General features: G+C 40.0%; 1 protein-coding gene across 3 annotated transcripts; it reads right to left on the minus strand.

Annotated features, from left to right (window-relative positions):
* Positions 1 to 10: 10 nt before the first annotated feature.
* On the minus strand, positions 11 to 26,831 carry LOC139725169 (UDP-glucuronosyltransferase 2C1-like). 3 transcript variants are annotated; one of them, XM_071636262.1, is made up of 4 exons: positions 25,794 to 26,831; positions 9,441 to 9,669; positions 7,161 to 7,380; positions 11 to 3,133 (listed from the first exon to the last, which is right to left on the minus strand). In XM_071636262.1, exons 1-4 carry the CDS (start codon positions 26,679 to 26,681, stop codon positions 2,842 to 2,844), a joined length of 1,629 nt encoding a protein of 542 aa, XP_071492363.1. In that variant the 5' UTR covers positions 26,682 to 26,831; the 3' UTR covers positions 11 to 2,841. The 3 variants fall into 3 exon arrangements, with proteins under 3 accessions (XP_071492363.1, XP_071492362.1, XP_071492361.1); XM_071636261.1 differs by lacking the exon at positions 25,794 to 26,831 and adding an exon at positions 22,781 to 23,776; XM_071636260.1 differs by lacking the exon at positions 25,794 to 26,831 and adding an exon at positions 13,301 to 14,374.
* Between the last annotated feature and the right edge of the window lie 233 nt (positions 26,832 to 27,064).

The following is a 27,064-nucleotide window of genomic DNA, read 5'->3' on the forward strand; positions in this document are numbered from 1 at the left end:
ACAAGAAAAGAAGGACCTACATGTAATAGGAAGGGTGAACACGAACTTGCAAGCTTACAGATTAACAAATACGATGTACATGGAGCAAAAATTTACAGATTTCAAAAGAACAAAACAACACATTCATCTCACACTGAGCATGGATAGCCTTTGCTTAAGGTACAGTTCTCCTCGACTACTGTACTATAGCGTACCTCTACATCATTAGCTCTCAGAGCAACAGAAGGCTATATTCATTATGCAAGCTGCCTGTCATAGAGAGTAATGTGCGTTTGACTGAAGGATATACACTGTAGTAGCAGAGAGCGCCTTGAGAAACTAAAGGCCTACTATACAGTGTGCAATGTAGTGCTTGTTGCACCCAGAATATCCTGCTCGTCCTGACCGGATATTGGAACGGTCTGGTAAGAGAATATCTTTAACCGGATGAGAATTAGATCGATCACAAACAACATCAAATCATCAAGTGTTAAAGGCATTTAAAATGCGCGAGTTTAACTTTGGAACTGTTTAAACCCACGAGCGCAGCGAGTGGGTTTTAGACTGTTCTAAAGTTAAACGAGAGCATCCAATTTTCACCGATCCACGCAGTAGGCCTGTGCATCAGTCGTGTTGTGAAATGGGCCCATGAATTCATGAAATACAACCTTTTTTTCTATCATGCGTCCGGTACACATACAGCATTATAAAAGGTTATTACCGGACGCATGGCTCAGTTTGGATTAGAAAAAAAAAATCAATGCATGACAATTGATCAATCAGATTAAAGAGATTCTAAAGCTCATTTTATTATAAGATATGACTTTCGAATGGTAGTTCTTTTATTTAAATCCGCCACGTGGTAGTGCCCCAGATAAAATCTAACACGAAAATGACGATACAATCAACAAGGAAGAGTATGACAATCTTATCAAAATCGTATGAAATTTACTTCTCGCTACAATTACAAGAAGTTGACAGTGCACGAAACCTGGAATTAATCGAAGGGTTAATTATGGTTACACGATACATTGATTGTCAGCTGCAGAATTAAGTTACTAGTACTTTCCTCATAGGTAATTATCAAACACAGGACACACAAATCTGTAACGTATACTGAATTTATCATTTCATTTTCTCTATACAAAAAAAAAATGCACAGTTTTGCTTTGTTCTTTTTTAATGCACTTCCTCCATGATAGTGTTATACATGCATCTCACTGTTATTTGATATCAAGCAAAGTTATGACAGATCAGGACACCTAACCAACGAATCATGTTCGGATGTCACACCTGGAGGCCATCATCAAAACACGAACTGCTTCTTCAGGCCCACATCATGACTTGTTCACCTTTTACGTCATTTCATTTCTATCTCACACACATACCCATGAAGACATTAAATTAATGGTGATCGCATAGGAACTATTATATACCTCTAAATATAGATTCCTCTCATCTGATTGGTTAAAAGTGGAGTCATGAAAATAGCTGTGCCCCATTTTTGATCGAAATGACGTCATGATTTACTGCGCCCGGGGCATAGAATCAACTGTGCCCTGTAAATAGGTTTGGAGACAGTCGCAACCCCGTACACATAGATCACTCACAATAAATATTATGTACGCACCAATAATACGACCGCCGCGCTGTCGATCAGCGTTGATTACGAGTGCTGTAAAAGAGACTAGAATCTATATTTTCGGTGTCTATATTTCGGAATCTATATTTTCGGTATATAAAACAAATAATGACAGCTTGATATTCGGGGCACAGTTAAAATTATGTAGGCCCTCGGTGATGTGAAAATCAGAACTATGCCCTCAGCTTCGCTTCGGGCATAGTTATGGTTTTCACATCACTTTGGGCCCATAATTTTAACTGTGCCCCTCATGGCAGTCATTATTTGTATATTAACCCCCTATGCGCCACATTATTACCTGTCCATAGGTTTATGTGTGAAATCCGTGCATATTTGACTCATTGGCAAAGGAATGTTTAAAGAATGCAAGACACATTACACATTGATGCTTATTTGGATTTTATCATTTCCCCCTGAACACACTGTCATTTTGAAATAAATTCCATCAAATTATTCGAAGATACATTTAAAACAGACATGCGAAAAGTAACGAGTTGAGAGTACAAAGGATTGCTCATGAATTTTCCCTGTCATAGTATTTCTCCTCTAATGGGCTAGAGATGATAGCTTATACATGTATCGCAAATGTGAAGGAATGTTCGCGGTGTTGGACGACGTAATGTTGGGCATAACGTAACGACGGAGCAGAAGATGGTACACCTCAGAACCGAAGTATAGCATTGCGCTTGCCTTACTACATGCACTGCAACGACCACTAACGATACTGAACTTCAGCATAGTGATGCACCATTATTGACCATGGCACGAACACACAACAGTTGACATCTCTCGTGTCAAGACGAGTGTAGGTCGAAAGAAGAAGGAGCTAGGGGGCTTTCCTACACTACAAGCAACACTCACTCAAGGAATCGATATAAGGATTTGCATAGCAGAACATACTTCAGTTTCCTCCTTGATCAAGCGGGGGATGAGATGAAAGACATTGTAAAACAGCATTCTTTATCATGGCGTCATACTTACATAAATCGTGCAATTGACTCCGGCAAAATTTTATCTTTAAAAAAAAATATTGCAGGGGTGTAAGTGGAAAGAAACAGAAAGAGACTGAGTAACCGAACTAATAAAGTGGAGAAAGAAGGAGAGAAAGTGAGCTAAAAAACAAAAGCAAAACAAAACAAACTTACACCGAGTTTTAAAGATGAATAGAGCGAAGTAATTACTGTTGTGATCACAGAGATTAAACACTTTGATTGTAACACCTAATCCTTCTTTGATTTTGTGGGACCGCCCCATCCTATCATGCGACAGCATAACCGTAAGCAAAATCGAAGTGTAAAGAAAAGGACTAGGAGAACGGCGACGAACACGGCAATGAGGAAGGCAATGACGTCGATTAAGTGGTACTGGAAGAAGTTCAGCTCGTTGGCCGGTGACCGCATGTAATCGCCGCCGAACTTGATGACGTGCTCGATCCAAAAGGCAGCACGCTCGGGCGCCCTCATAGGCTGGTCTTTGTTAATGGCCGACACTTTCTTCGCGACGGTAGTGTAGCTGTGTGTAGAACATGTTGTGAACTTATGAACACATGTATTTGCTCATGGGTGGGCACAATAGTTTAAAAAATAGCAACGTTTACTTATCTGTTATTATTATTATTGTTATTGTTATTATTATTATTATTATTATTATCAGTATTATTATCATCATCATTATGAGTACTATTAAAATCATCTCGTCATTATCAACATATTATCACTATAGGTTTTCCCGGTCACTCCATTTTACATATGCCTTCAAATAAACACAGCGCACGCACACAAAAACATTCGGGCATTCAAATTCAGAATTCGAGCAATCAATTATATTTATGGGAGATTTATTTAGTTTTCGTCAAATCAAATTCACGCGTGTGCGTTCAACTTTTAGATACTAGCACTGCATACTTCCTATACTCGTGCTTTCAAATTCCCGCAGAGCTTGTTTAGGACGTTCAATTTCATTTATCAGGGTGATCATTTTCCTACTTCTTTCATCAGTTTAATGAAGAGAAAAAGAATCGATTTTTGAAGAAGCGAAAATGGGGTGAGGATCTAGGTATAGGAAGAGGCACATAGGTATACACAACCCAGAAAGGCTTATATTCAAAACAATAAGATTATATTCAAAGTTTCTGTATTGTTCTGTGTTTACGTATTCTTGGGTTTCATTTCAAAACATTTTATAAGATAAGGTCCGATTTGCAGTGCATCCAAAGAGCACAAAGAAAATTCAAACATGCGAGTTGATGGCACCGCATGTACTTGATAGGACAACGCCCAACACTAACCACACAATGCATCAATTTAAAGAAAAAATGACCCACGTGATCTCAAATAGTCATGATGGAAATTGATAAGATATCAAACAACAAACGAGGTGTATACAATGTTTATATTACCAGTTTCAATGTACTCGAAATTGTTTTTCTCGAAGGTGTCAATCAACTTCTCTCCAAATATGCTCGTTTGTATGTAATACAGTGCATCATGTACCACAACGTCCGGGTTAGCATTTTACCCTTGTCAAGTAAAGTAACATTTTAAAATGAATAGGTGGACCTATCATATACGGCAAAATAAATAATCTTCATCATGAAGCCCAATCTAATCAAGGCTAATACCCCGGTCACACAGCACTCCACGTCTAAATCACGTATAAAAAGTTATGAAAATGTGATGGATGTGGTCGTAAGTGGTAATTTTTTGGTCAATTTTGGTTTGGCCGTGCTTTGTACGGGGTATGGCCGTTGGCGGCTGTTCCACTGCTGAAGCACTGCCTAAGCACGGCTAACCACGTCCAGCCACGTGCATGTACGCGGAAAAATCAATTTGTCAGTGATAAGCCGCTAAACACACGCTATTTCCAGTGCTACCAGCGCGTAACACGCGTCAGATGACCGTGCTCTGCCCGCTAAATTTTCGCGTCTTACCGCGTCTCCCCAAGTTTTAATCACTGCCGGAACACGGATTATCACGTGCGTTTCACGTGTGTTGCACGTCGATCTTTACCACTTGTGCCACCCGTGGTTGTCCGCGGAGTAAAATTGTGAGCAGTTCAAAACTTTTTACCGCGTCCGACGCCGTTCCGAGTTTTCCCCGCGTCCTGCCACGTCTATAAATCGACCGTAGCTCGTCTTAAACTCGACATCAACGCGAACAACATCGTCTGCTTCACGGGAGACCACATTTAGACGGGTTTTGGCCGTGATTTAGCCGTAAAGCGCTGTGTGACCGGGGCTTAAGTGAAAAAGACACACCTACTCGGGCCGAAGGGAACTTAATACCATACTTCTTTTGAAATGAATGCACTTATTTGGAGCATGGCTGCCTTTTCACGAATTGGAATGACCGACGAGACTATGTCGCCGGCTTAAAATGAATTTGAATGTTCATTGCCGAAATGCATGCCCCTATCTAGACTCGAATGGATAGTGACTTTGGATGACCGGATTATAAATTTAGCTGCTGCTTCTGTGCATCCTGCGAGCGTGGAATGCGTAAAATTGAATGCTCGGAATATGAAGTTGAATGACAAAATTATGATGATGATGATTATGATCATTAACAATGATCATTAACATTACTGCGAGTTTAGATACGCAATACATAATAATTCGACTAGATATCACAGCTGTTAGAAAGTACACATGTACCAAAACATTATATAAAAATTGATACTGCTGGGGGAAAAGATCATTTTTCGAAAATTTCTGAAATGGCATGTAAGCCTAATGAACGTCAAGATTTCATGAAAGTGGTGTATTTTTTCCATTCCTTTGTTGCCGTCACAGTGAGTGAAAGCACGATATCAAAATTTACAGTGAGTTCGGGGACTGGAAACGGGTGGGTACTAGAACGTATACAAGAACGAGTAAACAATTTGTCCATTATTTCTTTTGAGGTATCTTGGTGCTTGGATGTGTAAGTAAAACAAAAACAACAGTATGTCTTGAATACAACCCATTTCTTTTTTTTTTACTAAGAACAAGTGAAGAGACTTTAACAGCTAGGAATGAGAGATGTATTTTCACCTTAATGATAATGCGAGGAGCCCAATATTATTCTGTAATCTTTGCAATCTACGTAATTTTGCCGTAAGAATTTCCGTTTACGTGTTTTTGCAGATTTCGGGAGTATGGGAGAAAGGGTGATAATATCGTTCTAATACCATTCTAATATAGGTGAACACTGGCGTAAGACCTGACCATATCCCGGGTGCCGTGTTACAGCTTGCTCATTTTTCTTCAAAAAAATTATCCAAGAAAATGTGTATCAAGTACACACACACACATACACGTAGACTACAAAACTGTTCTAACCGCATCATAAATCTGTTTTTCTCTTTCTTTTCGGCATATCAAAAGAATCATGCCTACACGCAAACAACAATAAAAAAGAAATCAAACTGGCTTTTCTATCGACAACATACCTTGTCATTCTTGATTAGGCAAGCGGAAAAAACACTTCTGTCGCATCAACGTTTGTTTTGTCGGTAAACTGCTACATAAAGTTGATCACAATTACAATTCTTGAGCATATCCCAAAGAACGTTAAAGGGTGTGTACAGTTCTGGTTGAGGTGAGGATTTAGCTTTTAACGTTTTGCGAGATATTCAGAAACCACTCTATGAGATGTCAAACAGCATGCAATTCTAAGGGGTATCAAAAGTTTATTTGATGAAAATCGATTTAGAAATGGCTGAGATATCCAAAAACAAGGTGAAACAAAGAGATCCTAATAAAAGCGTGGCCTGTCTCCTTTTATTATCACTTTTTGGATATCTCAGCCATTTGAAAATCAATTTTCATCAAATAAATGTTGAATCCTTCTTAGAATTACATGCTCTTTCATATTTCATAAAAGGTTTCTCATTATCATACTTAGGAATGTTCAAAACATGAATCTCCACCTCAACCAGTACTGTACAGTCCCTTTAAGCACAAGCCATTTGAAGACTAAAAATCCAACTTACTGCCTATTCTATATTTTACGTAGTGATGCTTGACTGTACAAGCGGAAAAATATGTGATTTTTTTTTTTTGTCAAAACAGCCTTCTTTTGTCTACATCAGTTGCCATTTAAAGGGATGGTACAGTAATTGGTGGAGATGAAAATTGAGCCTTTAAATTTTTGCGAGATACCAAGAAAACACTTATGATATAGTACATAGCATACTATTTTAAGAGGAATTCAAAGTTTATTTGATGAAAATCGGGTTTGGAATGACTGAAACATCCAAAAACAAAATAAAACAAAGCGATCATAATAAAGTGTGGGTCCCACACTTTATTAGAATTGCTCTTTTTTGGATATCTCAGCCATTTCAAAACCAATTTTCATCAAATAAACGTTGAATTCCTCATAGAATTACATGCTCTTTCATATTTTATTAGAGGTTCCTCATTATCTCACCAAAAATGTTAGAAACTTGAAATTAGGTCTCAACCAAAACTATACGATCCCTTTAATTTTATTAAATAACAATCTAAAACCTGTCTCTCTGTCTGTCTGTCTCTCTCTCTCTCTCTCTTAAAGCTAACCTTGGGTTATTGATAACCTCGGTGAGCGTCTCGTATATGAGCTCGGTGCTGAGATCCTGCTTATCTATCTTTTTCCCCATTCCTCTGGCTTCGATCCTGGCGGCGACGTCGTACTGGTCACCGTGGAGTGGGATGACGACCACGGGAACGCCATGGTAGGAGGCCTCCTGGAAACCGTTGTTCCCGCCCTGATACATGAAGGCGCGCGTCTTAGGGTGACCTGGTATAGAAAGTTGGTAGAGAGATACAAGTTAGTTTATCACTATACTATAGAACACATCTAATCTTAGAGGATACATTGTGTTTTTGCCTTTGTTTTCCTAAATTTTAAGAACTGTGTTTTTTTTTTTTTGAGGGGCTCGATAACGAGCACACTTGAGGAAAAATGGACATAGATGATAGTTCTTATAAGTAATCCACGGTTTAAAATTGGTTTTGAACTCTTAGTTTGCTTTGACATTTTTCTTTCTGTTATCAATGAATAAAGCATCATAAGAATGGAGACCAAACAATATAAGAATACATATTTCAAAGTTAGGACATAAGATAAAAAAAGAAATGTCTTTACGGCGACTAGTAAGCATCCATCATTTCGAGCTATTCTTTCACTAGTTTTATAGTTCATCTTGACAATGTGAGACGATATACTGTCACATGATCGGAAAAATATTGAAACAACATGTTTGAAATTTTGATGCTACAACCCAAAATGTGGTAAATATATATATGCCATGAACGAGATTTCATTTAGATGGCTCAATTGTTTTAAAGAGAATAAGTATTCGGGAATTTTAACATTGTAACTTAACATTGGATCCTTACCCTTTGACCCCATGGCCAACAACTTTCTTCAAATACTTACAACTGGTAAATAGCTGGTAACATCAATTATTCACAATACTCTGGTAGGAAAATCTTTCCCTACACAATCATTGTAAAGTGATGCATGTACATACCTAGTTTCATTGTTTATTGTATAATTACATGCATATAATTATATTGAGGAAGTTCCAAGGTATGTAGAAAATATTGTAATTTCAGCGCTAGACAATAGAATTTTTTAAGATGATTTGTGGCCATATGAATCATTGCCAACCGTAAATTCATAATGTTTCATGAAAATGCCTTGAGCCGTTTCCAAGATATCGAGAGAGAAACGTGATTTTTTTTTAGCATTTCCACTCGACCTATGACCTTTGAAACAATGGTCCAAAACTTTCCTCTGAGAATCTTTATCAGGTAATGCACTTATACATTAAGTTTTATGAAGACAAATTTATTCATTGCAGAGATGAGGAGGAAATAATGAAATTTAAGCAGATACACCTTAAAGTTGATAGCCACTCTTCGTTCACTCATACATACATAATAATTCCAAGTTTTCATTTTGATACTTCAAATGGTTCTTAAGTTACTCTGTCCATAATATTGGTTACGGACGGACGGAAAGACGAAGGATGGAAGGACAGAAGGACGGACGGACAACCCGAAAACATAATACCTCCGGTGACACTTCGTGGCGGAGACATTAAACAAATGAAATAGATGATGAACGATATCAAAACTTTCTATGTCTTTACTTTGCAGACAAATTCTCTGGGTATTTAAGATACATGACAGTGGAAAATATGAATCGGAAAGACGAAGGGGTGGTATTTATAATATTATAAATTTCATAGTCGAGGGGGCAATACCGTACTTGCGATATAAGTAGCAGTGGTAGAAGTAGAGAATCAGGGTCCGGTTTCATAAAAAGTTGATATGATAGCAACTCCTGCTGGGATGGCAATTGTCATGGTAACGACAAGAATCCAGCTTCCTGATTGGCTGTTACTATTGGAAGTTGCCATTCCAGGAAGAGTTGCTATTCTAACATCTTTTTATGAAATGGGGCCAGGAGCAGGATAGAATAATATTTGTGTTTCATTTTTACTTCAAACACATAGATATTCATATAGGTATAAAAACAAGAATTATTTTCTACCTCGCAATAAACTGACAACATGTTTTTTTACCTGGCATTTCACGACTCATAGTTTGTGACTTCGTTCAAAAGAGCAACCTCGCGCTGAATAATGTTATGCCTATACGGTATATTGATAAGAGACAAGTGGTTTGGTTTTTGTTTTGTTTTGTTTTGTTTTGTTTTGCTCTGTTTGTTTGTTTGTTTATTTTTTTTGGGGGGGGATGGGGGTGGGGAGTTATTACGAAGAAGAGCCGCGACAAGTGGCCTTGTCGGTTGATGAAGAAGGGGGGGGGGGGGGAGGGGGATTATCTTACCCAGTAGGTCGTTCTGCGGCAGCCATGGCATCGTCTTAACGTTTGGCGGTAGGTCGTAGTCGGGTAGCTCCTTCAACTGCCAGATCACCTTCTGCGGGAGCTTTGCAAAGGCGTCGGAAAACATCCTCACGAGGTCGGGTCTGATGACGGTGATCGACGCCAGGTAGGTACCGAGACTGAAGACGACTACACCATGCTCGCCGGAGCTCTGGACAAACTCTTCAAGCTCCTGCAGAGACAGAGGGGGAAGAGAGGGAAAAAGAGAGAGAGGGTAGGGAGAGAGAATGAAAATTAATAGACGTCAGGAGTTCACATAGCATTAGATTTTTTAAAAAAATCACGATGGAGTTGTGTTTAAACAAGTTTCAACCAGATGTCGGAAAGCGTGATCTTATAATTCATTGCATATGACTGCTATTTGTGCCTATACTAGGTGATTCTTGATAGTTCGAAAACTATTTAACAGATGACACTGTCATTGATATGAGTAATAGCTGAATAGTGTACAATTTACTTGGAGGTGATTTGACTATGAAAGCATGAATCAGTTTCAAAAAATGCAAGATTAAATCTAACGTTAAGTCCCAGACTTTGGTCAAATTTGTACCCTCTGTACAAAACTGAACTTTACACAGGAACCAATAGGCGTTTTCACATCAGCCCGATAAAAATCCAAGCACGAGATATTTTTTAACTTCCCAAGTCAGAAAATAGCGCGCTATTTCGAAACATCGGGCTGATGTGAAAACGCCTATTGAGTGTGTGCTGACAATGACCCTTTTATAGACATGAATATCACGAATGCCACCTTTTCAGAGTTCTGCTGACAAGCCTTCTGGACTCTTGCTCCAAGGCATGTGAATGCTTTATTAATAATTCATAATGGTTTACCCTGGGTACTGCTAGTCTGAATTCATGCAAGGATAAAATGCATACACATGAAAAAAGTAAAGAGTGAAGACTATACACAGCTGTGAAAGTGGAATTTCTCACGAATTTATAATAGACCAGTCAAATCCCGGTTATTAGGACCATTGTCCGATTGTAACCACATACCCATACACACCAATTGACCCCTGTGTAAAGTTAAAGTTTTGTACGGAGGGTTGAAAATAGAGCAAAGTCTGAACCCTAAAGCTTGAATTTAATAAAACTGAATTATGCTTTCATTTCTTTTTAATTACCTCCAACAAAATTGTACACTATTCAGCTATTGCTCATATCAATGTCAGTGTTATCTGATACAGTCAAACCTGCCTTTTAAATAGCGGCCACTGAGAAATACCCCGAGAGAAAAGCCCTGTCTACCGAGGCCAGCGGCCACAAATTTTGCTTCCCGCGGTAGACTTTAACCTGTCTATAGCGGCCACAGACCCAATGGAGCCGTAGCCAGGCCCTGTTTCATAAAGCTGTTCGTAAAGTTACGAACAACTTGCGAGCGACTGGTGATCAGTTCTGATGTGCTATACTTCATCAGAATTTCCATAATTCAGCACAAGAACTGATCACCAGTCGCTCGTAAGTTGTTCGTAACTTAACGAACAGCTCTATGAAACACCTCCACCCAGCTGATAATTCAGCGTGTTTTTCTCCTTTGTAGCCGTGCCAGTCATTCATGGGCAACGTTCAGTGATCGCCGCTGCTGCATTCAGTACTCAGTCATAATAAAGCACTAGCGTTTAAGCTTTCTTCATGACTGTACACAAGCTATACTGTGCAACCGGTGATAAACACCGGCATTGTCCAGTGCATGAAACACACGTCTGCATACGTTATGCACAGACATGTACACACAAGTAGGCCTACTTACAGATATATACAGCGATGATACATGTGTACATGTAGGCAATGCACACAAAGTTGGATAACCTGTCTATAGCGGCCACCTGTCTATAACGGCCACTCTTTTCGTTTCCCTTGGGTGGCCGCTATAGATAGGTTTGACTGTATATAGTTTTTTTTTAACAATAATTATTAAAGGATTACAAGTGGGAAATGCTAGTACATGATGTGGAGGCAACCATAATCCGTTCATATGAAATTGAGACAATGATATTATATTAAGTCTTTTATATCATATTAAGTCCTTTGTGTCTAATAATCAATGTCACAAAGGTGGCAAAACTGGAAATATTTCGAAACTGTCCCCCACCCCCCCCCCCCCCAACAAACTTGTGTACACACGACCATAATACCAATACAGATATGCTTCATGCTCATGCTTAAAAAAGAGGGGAAAATCAGTGCAAAACTAATCAAGTCTGCTTTAACAGTGATTTTCACACAAGGTATCCTAACCCTTTGTGTGCTTCATCTATTTTGTGTTCCAAAGGTATATGGGAGGGATTTGTGCACGTTTGAATTAATGGCACAGAGAGCATAAGAGGGTAAAGCATTGTATAGTATACGCATTATACTTGCGAGATGCGTTGGTTTTGATTACAGACGAGCTTTAGTATACCTTCTTTACAACATTTTATTCATCAGGTACAAAAGGGGGAAAATTACCGGTGGGTGTCCTACACCCATTATTGTCATGTACAACATCTGACCTTGACCAAATAGCCTTTTTATGAACGGACCCTGCCCGCTGTTTTGCTTTCTGATATTTTTTTTTACTTGCACCGTCACGTGCCATCAGAGAAATGTCTTATAAGCAATGTCGAGTGTATTGTCTTACGTTTTTTTCTTTGAGTATGTGTTGGCGTGTGTGTGTGTGGGCATGTGTGTGTATTCAAAAGGAAGTATTATTACGAAAAAAAAAAATCCCATTAGTACATCAGATAACACTGTCATTGACATGAGTAATCGCTGCATAGTGCACAATTTAGTTGGAGGTGATTTGAATATGAGAGCATGAATCAGTTTTGTTAAATTCATGATTAATTTTAAAGTTAAGTTCCACATTTTGGTCAAATTTGAACACTTTGTACAAAACTGAACTTTACCAAGAACCAATGATGTGTATGCAAGTGTGTGCTTACAATGACCCTGAACAACAGACATGAATACCACGAATGCCACCTGTTTAGAGCTCTGCTGACTATAGCTTCAGGGGGGCGTTTCATCAAAAAGTTCGTCGGAGGTTTTCACCGACAAATTTGCTATCAGCCAATCAGACGCAAGGATTTACACTGACAACTGTTAAAAGCTAATGAAATCCTTGCGTCTGAGTGGCTGATAGCAAATTTGTCGGTGAAAACTCCGACGAACTCGTTGATGAAATGCCCCCCTGGACTCTTGCTCCAAGGCACATTAATGCTTTATTAATAATTCATGATGGATTGCCCAGCGTACTGCTAGTCTGAATTCATGGTAAAGAGTAAAATGCATGCACATGGGGAAAAAAAGCACAAGTTTTCATGTGCTTTCATGTACTGCATTTCAGGATGAATAAAGACTAGTTGTGATAGTGGAATTTCTCATGAATATGTAGTAATAGAGCGTTCCAATCCTGGCCATTGTTCAGGACCATCAATTGTGAGGGTGTTAACCACACGCTCCCATACACACCAATTGACCCCTGTGCAAAAGTGAAATTTATACAGAGGGTTAAAAACAGAGCAAAATCTGAAACCTAACTTAAAATGAATCTTGAATTTAATGAAACTAATTTATGCTATCATTCTTAAATTACCTCCAACAAATTGTACAGTATTCAGCTATTGCTCATATCAATGTCAGTATAATCTGATATACAGTTTTTGAACGATTAAGAATCACATGTGGGATTTATTTTTGTAACACCTAGTACAATGTACCAGGGAGGTGCATATGTACTGCTGTGTAATTTCCCCCGCACTTTAAGGTGAAGAACTTTTTGGTGAGTACAATCGTATTTCTTTTTACGACAAATTCACCTTACTCAGCTTCTGCACAGGGCGGATAGTTAAGCCTCCTACGGGGATGATGTTTGGTGTTAGAGGAAATGGGTAGTCGCTTGCGAATTGCACGTTCAATAAAAGAAGGTCGAAATCTGCAAAGGAATGAAGGGGGTGGATGTTGAACTCGTCCAGGCCAACCCTCTGGGCCATCTCGACAAATCGTGACGTCGAGATCATGTTTCCGACGATGGGAATCATCACAGACATCATTAGGTTCATCAATCTCTCTTTAAACGACATCCGGTTTGTTAGACCGGATGTCACTTCTGGCTGGTAGGCGATGTTAACTGGAGTACCCATAGTTCGCAGGAGACCGCCAAAGGGACCGGAAGGCGCGATACACACCATGGTGCGTCGTCGCGTTGATTTGAAGTCCTTCTCCAAAGCGGCCTTGATGTACATGGCACATGGCCATGTGATGTCAACAATCATCACGTCCATGCGCTCGAGCTTCTGCATGAGCTGTTTATCGCGGAGCACCATTTCGCAGTCGTCCACCCATCGCTGGAAGCCAAGCTCCAGGAACGCGAATCCCTCTGAAATTTCATCTTCTCGCAACACCAACGTGTTGGCCTTGTGGAAGTGATCCCGTACCTCCTCTACGGGAACGGCATGCTGAAAGATCTCGAAGGAGAAGTTGGCGTACTTCGGATCACTCGCGCGATGCTCGAAGGCGTTGCTGATCAAAGCTGTGATGTTGTGACCCCGCTCTACAAGGCTCTCGCCGACGGACGCTGCAGCTAGGAAATGGCTACCCTCGCCATAGATAGCTGATATCAGAATATTTTCAGCTATCACAGCAGGCAGTTCAATGCACCCTAACAGCATGAAAGCATAAAATCCAAGTTTAGATCCAACTGCGCGACAGAAAGCCATGGTTACCATATCTTATGCACGGCACTTTTGTAGTTATCATCGAGGGCCAATAAATATACGTATCATGCTACGCTGGAAACGCACATAATTCCATATCTCCCACATAAGTCCGCATGTATACATTTTTCTCTTTTTTTCGAAATGCGTACGCTATGTGTAGTATGTACTGGTAGTATTGTAAGTGCCGACGTGCACCATCAGTGACAACAGCATGGCGACCAAACGTGTAGCATATCCTATGGATAGTCCCTTCCTATGAAGGTTTTCGAGGGCAAGCGGGCCTTGTTTCACTACACAGGACCTTTAGCACCATTATGTGCATAAGTAATTTCATATCTCGTCTGCACTAAAGGAAGTACAGTACTTCTGAAACGACTCTGAGATTTCTCGTTTTAAAGGGTAGCATTGATTGGCGCAGACACGTACGGACACTCTATAGGTTTACCAGTGTTCACTGTCTATGGCATTCAAGCATAAAGAGCTGAAGAAAGTGGGAATAAATTGCTCTTTGGTACGTGGAAAAAACACACACCAGACGAGCCGCAAGAATTGTCATTGTTACACAAAAATAATATGCATGTGTATTCAAGTTCTAAGATTCGCAAACAGTTAACCTTACGATTTCGACTCAAACATTGGCCCTATATACATGTACAGAGAGCGTTTCGCATGTGATCTTTATTGATCAGCAAAGGCACAACGATTTTCTTTTCAACTGAATAAAGCATATAATTTGATTCGTGAGACCTCTGTGCCGCAAAATCTTTTGGATTTTTTTGGTATCGAAGTGAAACAAGTCTATTTGATTTAATCACTAGCAAAGAGGATTATTTATGTTTCATTCTTACGCCATAAAGTCCGTATCTACGTATATAGATACTACTGTACGTATATTTCCCCAAATATTCCAACAAAATGGGCATTCGATCGTTTAAAGGGGACCTCCGGATGATTTTCAGACTTTTACATTTGAACAGCTTTAAATCAGTTAAACTGAGTACAGAGTTTCAGAATTTATAGTGATTGGGATAAGGAATGAGAATGTTTTCAAAATTTATAACAAATTGCAATGAACAAGGATGATGACATGCCAGCCTCACCATAAGCATGATAAGAATGCATGAGTTGGGGCTCCAGGAAGCAGAACAAAAGAAGAAGGCATGCATAGATTTTTCACAGGTGAACTTGTTGAGCAAGTGGTATTGTAATGGAATTACACTGCTACATTTATGAAATATATGAGGCTCTGATGTCATCAACACTGTTCAGTGTAATTTGTTTAAGATTTTCAATTTATTGGTTTCTCTGCTCAAGGACCACAATAAATTCCACGAATCTATACATGGAGCTGTTGATTTATGTACTTCATGATGTGAAATTATGAAAATCGTCCGGAATGCCCCTTTAATATAAACGTTAAAAATGCACAAGCTCCCTCACGTGGGGGGGGGGGGGGGGACACTCCCCCTTCGCTCCATCTCCAGAGGGAGGGTCACCTCCCTGATCTCCATAAACATTTTAGGTCTACACAGTGAAAACGTGCTGGTGGATTAAGAGGTAACAGATACTACAATTTTGTCACATTGTCCATAAATAACAATTTCATTCTTATTTTTAATTAAATGATATGAAAATTTTCCCGCAAAGTGGGAACTAGATCGTTGAAGTTCAATCTCTCTATAATTTCACCTAATTGTATTTGGAGGCAAGTTAACCTTTCTTATAAAGTTCGAGAGACAACATTTTTCCGGGTGCTGAGCATGGATTCACACAACACGTGCAGATTTGACTCACAGTATAGTCTTCCTTTTAGGGCCTCTTGGAGGAGTTTGAGAAGAAAACGTCCTTTCTTTTTGAAGTGAACCCATCGTATACACAAAAACACTGAATTCTCCTAGTATCTGAAAGAATATAATTTTGTTTATTCACCCCCCCCCCCCCCCACACACACACACACATTTTGTTTCTATTGAAAATTATCATCTGCTGTAAAACATTTATGCATAGACGACGGGTGTGCCCGGTGATGAAAACATCGGGAAACGGAGTTACAGTGAAAAAAAAGGGGGTTCGGAAAAATCTGAACTCAAAGACTCTTCAATGGTTATACATGCAACTTTGCCTGATGGTTAACTTGACTGACTTTACTCTTGTCAGACGCACGGCAGGGGCTCAAAGTCCAAGTATATCAGAACCGCGAGGGAAGTCAAAGGTCATCGACAGGTTCACTTTCCCTGACCTTCTTTCAGGCCATTGTTTGCAAGGTATACGACGGGGGATAGAGAGACTAACCCTCGTAGATTGCTTCCTCTTCCAGCAGTCATAGTATGACTATGAGGACATGTATCTGTCAGAATGATCGTAATACCACTGGGAGCAGAAGTGATAATCCAGGCCATGCTAAATGTGATAGTAGTATAGTAGTAGTAGTAGTAGTAGTAGTAGTAGTAGTAGTAGTAGTAGTAGTAACAGTAATAATAAAATTGGTATAATAATAAAAAGCAATTAGTATGCGCCCTCACTATAGTCCTACTATTGTGATGCACAGAAAGGTATAGATAACATGAACAAACCATAACAATATTGAAATGAAGCTTGAATTGATGGAGAGCAGCGAAATTAACTCCATAAGACGGGAGCAGATGCCACAAATTCTTTCTTGTGGCACCAATAAACTTTATTATATCATGTTCACTCTTACAAGATCGACAACGGAGATACTTTCTAACTCATTTAAGTTATTATCGCGCAACTGTGAACTCATGCACTTCTGAAAAGAGAGGTTTACACGCCGTATATCATATAGGTTGAGCTATCTGTTTTGATTTCTTTCAAAGGGGAATGAAACTCAAATGTACATGTGGATAAAGTGAATGCAGCCATAACGGTAGAAAGCATTAGCGAAGGTTTGAGGAAAATCGGGCAATCCCATCAAAATGTAAATGGATTTTTAAAGTTCTGTGCAGTCATCGCTGGACAACAAGACTAGTTCAGTTTTGACGAGAAAATATATTTTACGGGGAATTCCACAAAATTTCATTTTCTTTTTAATGACAATTTTACACACTCCTGATCCCTCGACTTCATATTTAGGGTAATATCATTCTCATTACTTTCTGAATGAGGTACATGTAAATCAAGTTCTCTTTCATTATGCTAGAAAAGTGAAAATATCTTGCTTTTTATATTTTTTGTATCATTCCTGATATGTGACGTCACAAACTGTAGAAGTCTTCCGATCCATTGATGGCTGCCCCAAAGCATTCTTAAAAAATCAATACTTTTGAACAGATTGTCCAATTGTCCTTAATCTGTCACCGAGGTGTTCTACTAAATGTAGCTGCATTCATACAATCTACATGTGTGCTACAATTCGGTTTCATTCCGCTTTAAACGTTAGGCTATTAGCACTGTGATGAAGGAGATTGGGTCACGCCCATGCACACCCAATGCAACAAAGCGATAGCTACACATAGTGCGCAGCAGTGGCAAATATCTACTCTCCTCATCTACTCATCTTCTGACTATAAACTCGATAGATTCTTCACAATAATCAGGGAGGTGGGAAGGCCATAATGAGCTGGACTACTCCCTGGATTACTGCAAGGCCACAATCTTCCCACTAACAAACCCCTTTCCATTCCCTACTCCCAATTTGGAAATTGAATCGAAATTTCGTAGACCGAAATATAATATACTGCTGAAAAGGTTTATGTAAATGGTGGTTGTCAAAACAATTGTCCTAATACAGAATGATAAACTTTCATCACTTTCATTTATGATGGTATAATGAAAATAGTGGTAATATTATCATGAACACCATCATTTCACTGTATAAGCAATATCATTGTATCCTAATTGTAGCAAAAATAACGGGAGATTGTTATCGATTTATTGCAAATGATTTGTCAATCAGTCGCGATAAAAACAACTCGACGCAGGAATTTATCATTTTGAATAGATAACGGAACATGGTGGTGATTTATTAGGCCAGGGTAACCCCAACAGTATGAGAACCCATTCTTCGTGAACGATGCCATCATTACAGGTAAGTGTATTTCGTTCTCATGTTCGACATTACCCTACGAAGGAAGCTATCGCATGGTGTCTGTATTTCTCGCTATTTCCTGATAAGGTTTCTAACAAGTGCCCGACCAACCCACAGGCCCTTCAGGTTTCAACACATGCACCTGTAAATGATTCTCCATAAGTATTACAGACACGTGTTTAAGAGATTTTTTTTAAACAAATGTACGAAACACACGAACGATTCAGAGTCTTTTGTGCTTTATGTAAAAGTAGACTACCTTATTTCACTCGAGACCTGAAGTTGCTAGGTTGTTGCCATTTTTTTTTCTATTCTACTAAAATACACTCAGAGGTATCATAAGAAAGACTACGCTTAATATCACTGACAATTTTCACGTTTTCTGAATCTACGCTCAGACAACGCGTAATAAATAGGTAAGTCTGAGAGAGAGCGTGTCCAGCTTTCAAATGAGGTGTACGTTTGCCACCCTTAACGATACGCAACAAAAATTCAACAGACTCAATACATGTAATAGTTAATAGTAATCTGAAGAAAAATAGAAGAAAAATTTGTTGGTAAACATATGGAATGTTTCTAGATATTGGTTTCACCTGCAAAAGTGATATTGAGGGTGTCATAAATCGACTCAAATCAACATGCATTTGCATTTCAGGGAACCTTCCAGTACATAAACGTGTGGGGCTAAGACTTTCAGCATTTCTAAGGTTACCCATTGTATTATTGCTCTTCCACGTCGTGAACTGTCTACAGCACGTATTGATTTTTCGTGGCTCAGATGTGCAGTGCATTCTGCACGCAAGAGAAAAACCCATGTGGCTATCAATGTGGCTCTGTGTCAGGTATTTACATGTCCACAGCATTTGCATACTCACTGTGAGAGTCTGGGCTGCTGAAACAAAACAAAAAATGAGGCGGTGCATAAAAGAGAGAGGTAGGGGAGGGATTATAGGTTCTACATGGGCGTCTACATCTCGTGGGTTGGATGTAGGCCTATCAATATCTTACCGTATCTAGTTGCTCTGCTTCGTGCGCTGTTAGTCCACCGATTCTGATCATATTGGGAGAGAGAGGGAAGGGGAAGTCTGATGACTGGTCAAGATTGAGCAGGAACAAATCGAATTCTGAACACGACTTGAAAAAGTCAAAGCCTCCGTCCAGGCCAGTACCCTCTCTCAAGTCCGTGAGGACGGGGTTGGTCACGAGAACGGTGACCACATTAATTGCCATGGAGTAGAACCAATTCTGCATTCTCTGAAAAAAGTTCATGTCGGGCGAAAACCCGGTTGTGACTTCGGGGACCAAGGCGGGGTTGGAGCTGGTCCCGGCAGCGCTGAAGACAAAACCTGGCGGGGGTGTTGCCAACATAAGTATCATTTTGGTAAGTTTCGTACGATTGGTATTTTGGGCGATAGCATCTTTGATGAAGAGACCGCAAAACCACGCTAAGTCCATCACAATAGCGTCATAAACTTCTAATCTGCGCATAAAGGACGTATCTTTCAGAACTGTCTTGCAGTCGTGCAGGAGCCGCGTTCCCAGGCGACGATACATGGTCATAAATTGTAAATTCCTCTGAAGGAAGGCCATTTCGTTCATGGCATTGATGGTCACGCGGACCTCCTCGTCGGGGATTTCGTGTCTGAAAATTTCGAAGGTGAAGTTGGAGAACCGTGGATCCTCGGCGCGATGTCGGTATGCGCTGCTGATGAGAAAGCTCACGTTATGACCACGCTCGACCAGACTTTGGCCGAAGACAGCGGCAGCGAGAAAGTGACTTCCCTCCCCATACAGGGCAGACACGAGGATGTTGGCTCCTTCTGTCGGGTTGACCATCTCAGAGATCGAAGTGGCAACGATTACGAGAACGACACCGATGACTTCTCGTCTACCCAGCATATTTGAGTCGTGATATGACAGTATTTATGTAAAAGCATTCAACATGGCCAACACAATGTCACGGTGACACGACATTTGCTTTTCACTGAATTTAGAAAACAATTCATCCAGTAGACAGGCAGGCCTGTATACAATTCTTGTTCACTCTCCCTTCTTACAAATGAGTACCGGAGCTCCGCTTAGTGATTGTGCACAGACCGTGAAAGGTGTTCGGAAAGCAGGTAGTGCTCGAAACACTTTCTCTTTTTCTATCCTCTTCGCCATGTCACACCGTGACTCTGCTTTTCTCTTTACATTCATCTCTTGAAGCATCGTCGTTGTGAATGCTACTAAAGGACACGAAAATGCAGCGAAACAGCTAATTTCCCTTCCTATTGTATTGTGTGTTTTTTTTGTGTGTGTTTTTGTTTTTTGTTTTGTTTTGTTTTTTCTTGGGGGGTGGGCGGGTATTGTATCCTATAGATTCCAATATTCACTTAGGGTTTCGGCAACAAGTCACACGCGACGAATGGTTTTCTCTCCCATACACTGGCATGATACAGGACGAGAGAGTGTGAAAATGAGTCAATCGATCAGCTTCCATGATGGGCTGTGACTCCAAAACCACATGGAATAAATGCCAAAAGGTGAAGGCTCTTGACTGCATTTCCTTCCTTTCATTTTTTTTTCTTCTGAAAGATACTCGTAAATGAAAGTCACACAGTCACGGGCAAGGCTTTTATACGCTGTAAACCTGTGGTCAGCGGACTATAGGGAGACCGGAAATTTTATTCGACTGAACTGTCGTGTGCGAGTTTGTGGTTATCTATACATGTATAAACTGTAATATGCACGTATTTACAAATGATAGCTTCCATGCCAAAAACCCAGATAAATTCCTGGCAGAGACCAGTTTTTCAACTCATGCACTTATTGTCAAGAAAGAAGGAACAGCAATGATAATCTAAAAGATACACACCGTTCTCCTTTTCCTCATATCTAAAATGATATAGGAGCGTACTCTTATTATTATACTGTATATATAATTATAGATAATCATGTGTAACTATAAATTTATAATTATGTATGTAGGCCCTATATAGGAATGTATGCATGTATATGTAAATATATATATATATATATATATATATATATATATATATATATATATATATATTATATACATGTATTGGCCAGATTGTGTTAAGTAATGATATCGACACTTTATCTTAATGCATCAGAAAAGCTACTCTTCTTGGACTCGGCTTCAATCTGGACTCTCAGTAGGCTCTACACAGGTTCACGCAAAGCATTACCTGACAGTGCAGTACCTATAATTGTTGCAGTTTGCATAGGAGTCATGTCAGAAACTGATCCCCGTAGGCTGTCATTGACGGTTACAGCTCGTTATTCCGAATGTTCGTTATTCCGAATGCTCTTTAATCCAAAGATTCGTTATTCCGAAGGTTCATTTTTCCGAATTTCATTTTCGGATTAACGAATCTTCGGAATATTGAACCTTCGGAATAACGCCACAAATGTCCGGATTAACGAACCCTTTCTCATTTTCGGATTAACGAACCTCTAGGTATAGGGAATTTGTGTGTTTCGGATTAACGACCCCTCGGAATAACGAACCTCTAGGTATAGGGAATTTGTGTGTTTCGGATTAACGACCCTTCGGAATAACGAACCTTCGGAATAGCGAACCTTCGGAATAACGAACAGCACCCGTCATTGACCATAGGATAGAAAGGATACTGGAAGATAATTGATCGATACTATAAATATTCTGGGGCTGCAGGTATCATGATGTAGTCATATCGGCTGGAGCATCGTACCTCATAACTAGGTGAGAGTGTAGGCGTGAGGCGTGGTAAAATCTGTTTAGGCTAACGTGAGTGCAAATGCAGCCGTGTCGTTTCGATTCGAACATGATAAAACAACAAACATCGGCAAGTATCTTCAGGAGTGAATGAGGCTGATTAAGAAGAAAAAGAAGTACAAGTATAATAACACGAGTAAATTCTACTGCTTGATATTTTCCAAAAATAAAGAATACAAAATATAAAAGGTGCTCTCCTTTTTTCGCTACGGAGGTACTCGTCCGAATATTCGCAATTCGTAAGAATGATGATAACAAAGCAATAATAAAACATATATAGGGTGATGGGATGATACAAAATCCTGTCAAGAATAGAGAAAACTCAATAAATTTATGCCGCGATGCCAATGAAGCTTTTGGCATATAAGCAAAATAAATATAACATAGTAATCGTATATGTATTGATATGCATAATAAAGGAAGTTCTCTGCGTTGACACGAACTAATAGACTAACTCCTAGCGAACAAGCGACTTCACATTTTCAAACTGCTCGTCACGCAGAAAGAAAAGAAGTTAACGTTACTGTGTTTTATGATAGAAGTAAAAAAAAAACTTATGCAGCAGCGAAGAAAAAGAAATAATCAAAGACGGCGTTGGCGATATCAGTATGCATTACCGATGCCATCATACCCACTTTGTAATTGCTACTTAATAGCACTTTCCCTTTAAATCATTATGTCATGTCATGTATCATCAACACTGCTTACTCTATCAGCTCACGTTCTCAGATAATTTTATGTTAATGATTACACTTCGCAAATAACTAACCGGTTCGAGAACAGCCGATGGCCTAGTTGTGAGCCCACCTACGGCGATAGTACTAGGCGACAGCGGGATCGGAAATTCGGAAGAAAAGTCGACATTCAGAAGGAATAGGTCAAAATGAGCGTAGTCAAGCCATGGATTGATATTAATATCTAGACCAACGTTTCTTTCCATTTGAAAGTACGGCGGTGTGGCGACGTATCTAAGAATCATCTTGATCACACAGCTGTGGAAAACGTTGGACATCCTCTGCCAGAAGTCCATCCTGTTGGAGAAGGTGCTCATGGTTTCGGATTGGTAGGCCCAGTTAAAAGAGGAACCAGACGCCTGTAAGAATCCACTCCAGGGAGGGGTGGAAATCAGAGCTACCATTCTCACTTCTTTGGACTCTGCCCTTTCCTTGTCCAACATGGCCTTGATATAGAGACCACATGGCCATGAGACATCCATCAGCAACACGTCAACACTGAGGAACTTTGACAGGATGTCCTTGTTGGAAATCACGGATTCACAGTCATCCACAGTTCGCCTTGCCATGTGCTTCTGGATCTCCAAGAATTGCCCGCTGGTTTCCTCCTGGAAGGCATACTTGTTCAAATCGAAAAAGGCTTGGCGCACGATCTCTGGCGGTTCACGATGCTCAAACACCTCGAAGACAAAGGAGGCATATTTCGGGTCCCTGGTGTGATGAGCGTAAGCGTTACTAATCAAACACGTCACATTATGACCACGCTGCGTAAGCGCAAGTCCGATGGATGCCGCGGACAGGAAATGGCTGCCCTCTCCATAAATGGCGGATATCAAAACATTTGCTGCGTACACCTCCGAGTTCACGCACCCTCCAAGAAAGCAAAATAGGCATACAAGGATGTATCTATTGGCATTCATCATGTACCGTACACAAAGAGTACAATGGCATTAGAAGGACTATTTCCTGACAGTCAAATTAAGGCTCCTATAGCCATTTTATCCTAGCACAAGCGAAATGAATACCATGTGGTTTCGACCTCACATGTTACTACCAAGATTCTCTATCGACGTCGCAAGTTCTCAAGTACACACAGTACACGCAACAACAGTCGCTTACACGTGGATGGCGCAACGTTCAAAGGTTGACAAGGTATTGACCTTTGAGAGCATGGCCTACTAGTATACTATTCGCTGCACGTTAGACATTGTTGACAGTGTTGGTTATTGACTTCCCATTCATCATAAATGCAATATTCATCACTGGCAGAACAGTCAGCTGGAATCACACACTTACGCTGTGGTAAAACGAACAGGTCGTTGCGTTGGCCTGCAATGGTACTCCAGTGGTAGCAAAGCAAGGACAAGCATATTGAGAACGCGAAATGGCATAATCAATCTCTAACGTACACTGTATATCCCCCCCCCCCCAAAAAAAAGAATAACGACAACAACAACAACAACAACTTACAATAAGATTTTCTACAATAAAACTTTGCAAGTGGTGATTCAATAAAAATGCAATTTCAATGTGTGAAAAACTATAACTTATTACGTACATCTTTCAGAAAACCCCATTCGATTTGTTTCAGTGGTCACAGAGAAAGTGGGATCTTTGTAGAGCATGTCAGGAGTCCCCTCCCTCCAAGTTTTGTCCACTGCGCTCACACTTTACAAAATGCCAAGAGCATCCGGGTGCTTAACTTGGAAGAACGGACCCATGATATGTTTTACACAATCCATATTTCTCTGTGACCACTTAACCAGATCGAACTGGGTTTTCTTCAAGGTATTGGTAAGAAGTTATGTTTTCTGTCCATGAAATATACACTTAGCATTCAGATTTCTTAATCATTTTAAAAATTATCAATGTGGAAATAAGTTGTTTTGTGTCTTCTTTTTCTGGGGGGGGGGAGGTAGCACATGCTTTATAGTGCATTAGTAAGGGTGCTTATTTCGTCAGTTAGTGATTCTAAATTTGATACCGGGTTTCAAACACTGATAGCTTACATTTCCACACTTCTTCGGCCTGTATTCCCTCTTCCTGTGGTGTTGAATTGAAAGGGTTGGAATAAGTCTTATGTCCCAGTTAAGTGACAATCTTAATTAGTGAGTCTAGTTGACGTGAAATGATTTCACGTCTTGTTCAACTTAGCTTCATTATTGGCCTGAGTGGAGCCCTGTCAAACAAATATTAGTTGGGGTTTCATTAAAATAGGGTCTCAAACTAAGTTATCAAATTTAAAAGTCCGTTATGTTTTCATAAAATAGCGATATTCATTTATATGTGTAGCTCTATATTGAGTTCAGTATATACGCAATACCCTCATAGGTATGCCATTGATCCACAAAGCTAATACACTATTCGCTGATTAAAATACTTGAAGCTTTAACATGAAATACCTCCCTTCTGTTATCGATTTTGGTGGAATTTTTACCATTTTGGTTCATCTGATTTTTCTCCATAAAAGTCATATGGAGTGATGAGACATCCGAGAGAAAAACAAAAGAAGTGCCTCTTCATACAAATATTAACTTAAAGGCATAATCATCCACGAGAGGTGAACCAATCAAGTGACAATGTCGACATTTTATCTAATACATTAGTCATTATCATAGAAAACGTCGCTTCCTGTCGTACAATGCTCTGTTCTGTATGTCAGTGCAATTTTTAAGCCAATGATCAGTATTGGTCAAAACTGTTAGAAGTTTACAAACATTCGTGCTAGTTTAATCTTTAGTAGCAGATTATTTATCCAATACTTATATATTTTTTCTTAGTCTATGCTCTAGACTTTTCTTTTCTTTTTCATTTTCTTTTTTAGTCTACCATAACAATGCCTTACATCAACTTATCCATACGGAGGCAACTCAACACAGTTTGTGTGTACCATCAAAATCATATGGCGCAATGATCAGCAATACCTATAACATTCTGGAAAAAGAAATATAATCTCTGCATGCTGTAAGATGGAAATATTGTAGTAATATTCTGTAAAAATGTATGCAAATTTGCACGTCCTGCAGATGCATTCTCCAAAAATCTCACCTGACTAAGAAAAGTCGGGGGCGTGACAGTGAGTCCGCCAACACGAATGAGGTTTGGGGAAGTTGGCATGGGGAAGTCGGATGACCCGTCCACACTCAGCAAGAACAAATCGAAATTGGAGATGGTGAACACCGGATGTATGGAATTGGGCAGACCTACGCTCTTCCCCATCTCTCGAAACGGTGGTGCTGAGGTGTATTCCACCCACACACGATAAAAGGCGTATATCAAGACATTTTTCAGTCTCTGAACGAAAGTCATCCTATTACTGTAGGCAGTCGTTGATTCCGGTTGGTACGCGTGATTAAATCCTGAACCCGAGGCTTCCAGAAATCCGCTCCATGTCGGAGTTGCCGCGACAGCTACCATAGCGAGCTTTTTCGGTGTTTCGCTATTTTGCTTCAGCATTTCCTGAATGTAGAAACCGCATGCCCATGCGACGTCCATGACGATTGCGTCGACGACCTCCAACCGATGCATCAATTTCTCGTCGGTAATCACCGCTCGGCAGTCGTTGACAAATCTATCCATCAACATATCCATGAGCTTCAAGAATTGCCCGTCGGCATCTTCGAATGCGTATTTGTTAAATCCGTGGAACATTTCTCGCACCTCTTCCAGGGGTACAGGATGCGCGAACATCTCAAAGGAGAACATGGAAAACCTAGGGTCTTTGGCTCTGTCTTCGTAAGCGCTGCTGATGAGGAAGGTGACATTGTGACCCCGATCCACTAGGCTACGACCTATAGCTGACATGGCAAGGAAATGACTTCCCTCACCGTAGATGGCCGACAAGAGAATATTCGCTGCCTTGGCATTACCAGAATTCCATACAACACCAGCAAGTATTATGCTGAGGGCTGTTGTTAATGCTTTAAATGCATCCATGGTTTTCTTTCGAAAATCCCTGACCACTATACTCTCTTTGCGTGGTTTCCAGCGCAGTGCTTGAATCTGCTGTGCCTTTTGCGAATTTTCAAACAAGAACACTGCTCGAACGTGATTCCACGATATTGAACTTTGGTCTGCTGCAGATTGCCACATGTTGTGTCAATAGCAAACTAAGCGGTCACGGCGAGATGTGCACACGTTTTTGTACAATCACCGTGAAAGATGCAGACAACCCTGGGGAAGTTTGAAATCAGGGACCTCTTTCTTTGTCAATTCGCTCTGGTTTTTCATTTCATTCATTCATTCATTCATTCATTCATTTCATTTATTTCATTCTTTCTTTCTTTTCGGCAAACATAACACGAAATGAATCAGATGAT

The sequence above is a fragment of the Diadema antillarum genome, unplaced genomic scaffold, assembly GCF_040938485.1.
Source record: "Diadema antillarum isolate AM-2024a unplaced genomic scaffold, OU_Dant_1.0 seq00000017_RagTag, whole genome shotgun sequence".
Taxonomy (NCBI): Eukaryota; Metazoa; Echinodermata; class Echinoidea; order Diadematoida; family Diadematidae; genus Diadema; species Diadema antillarum.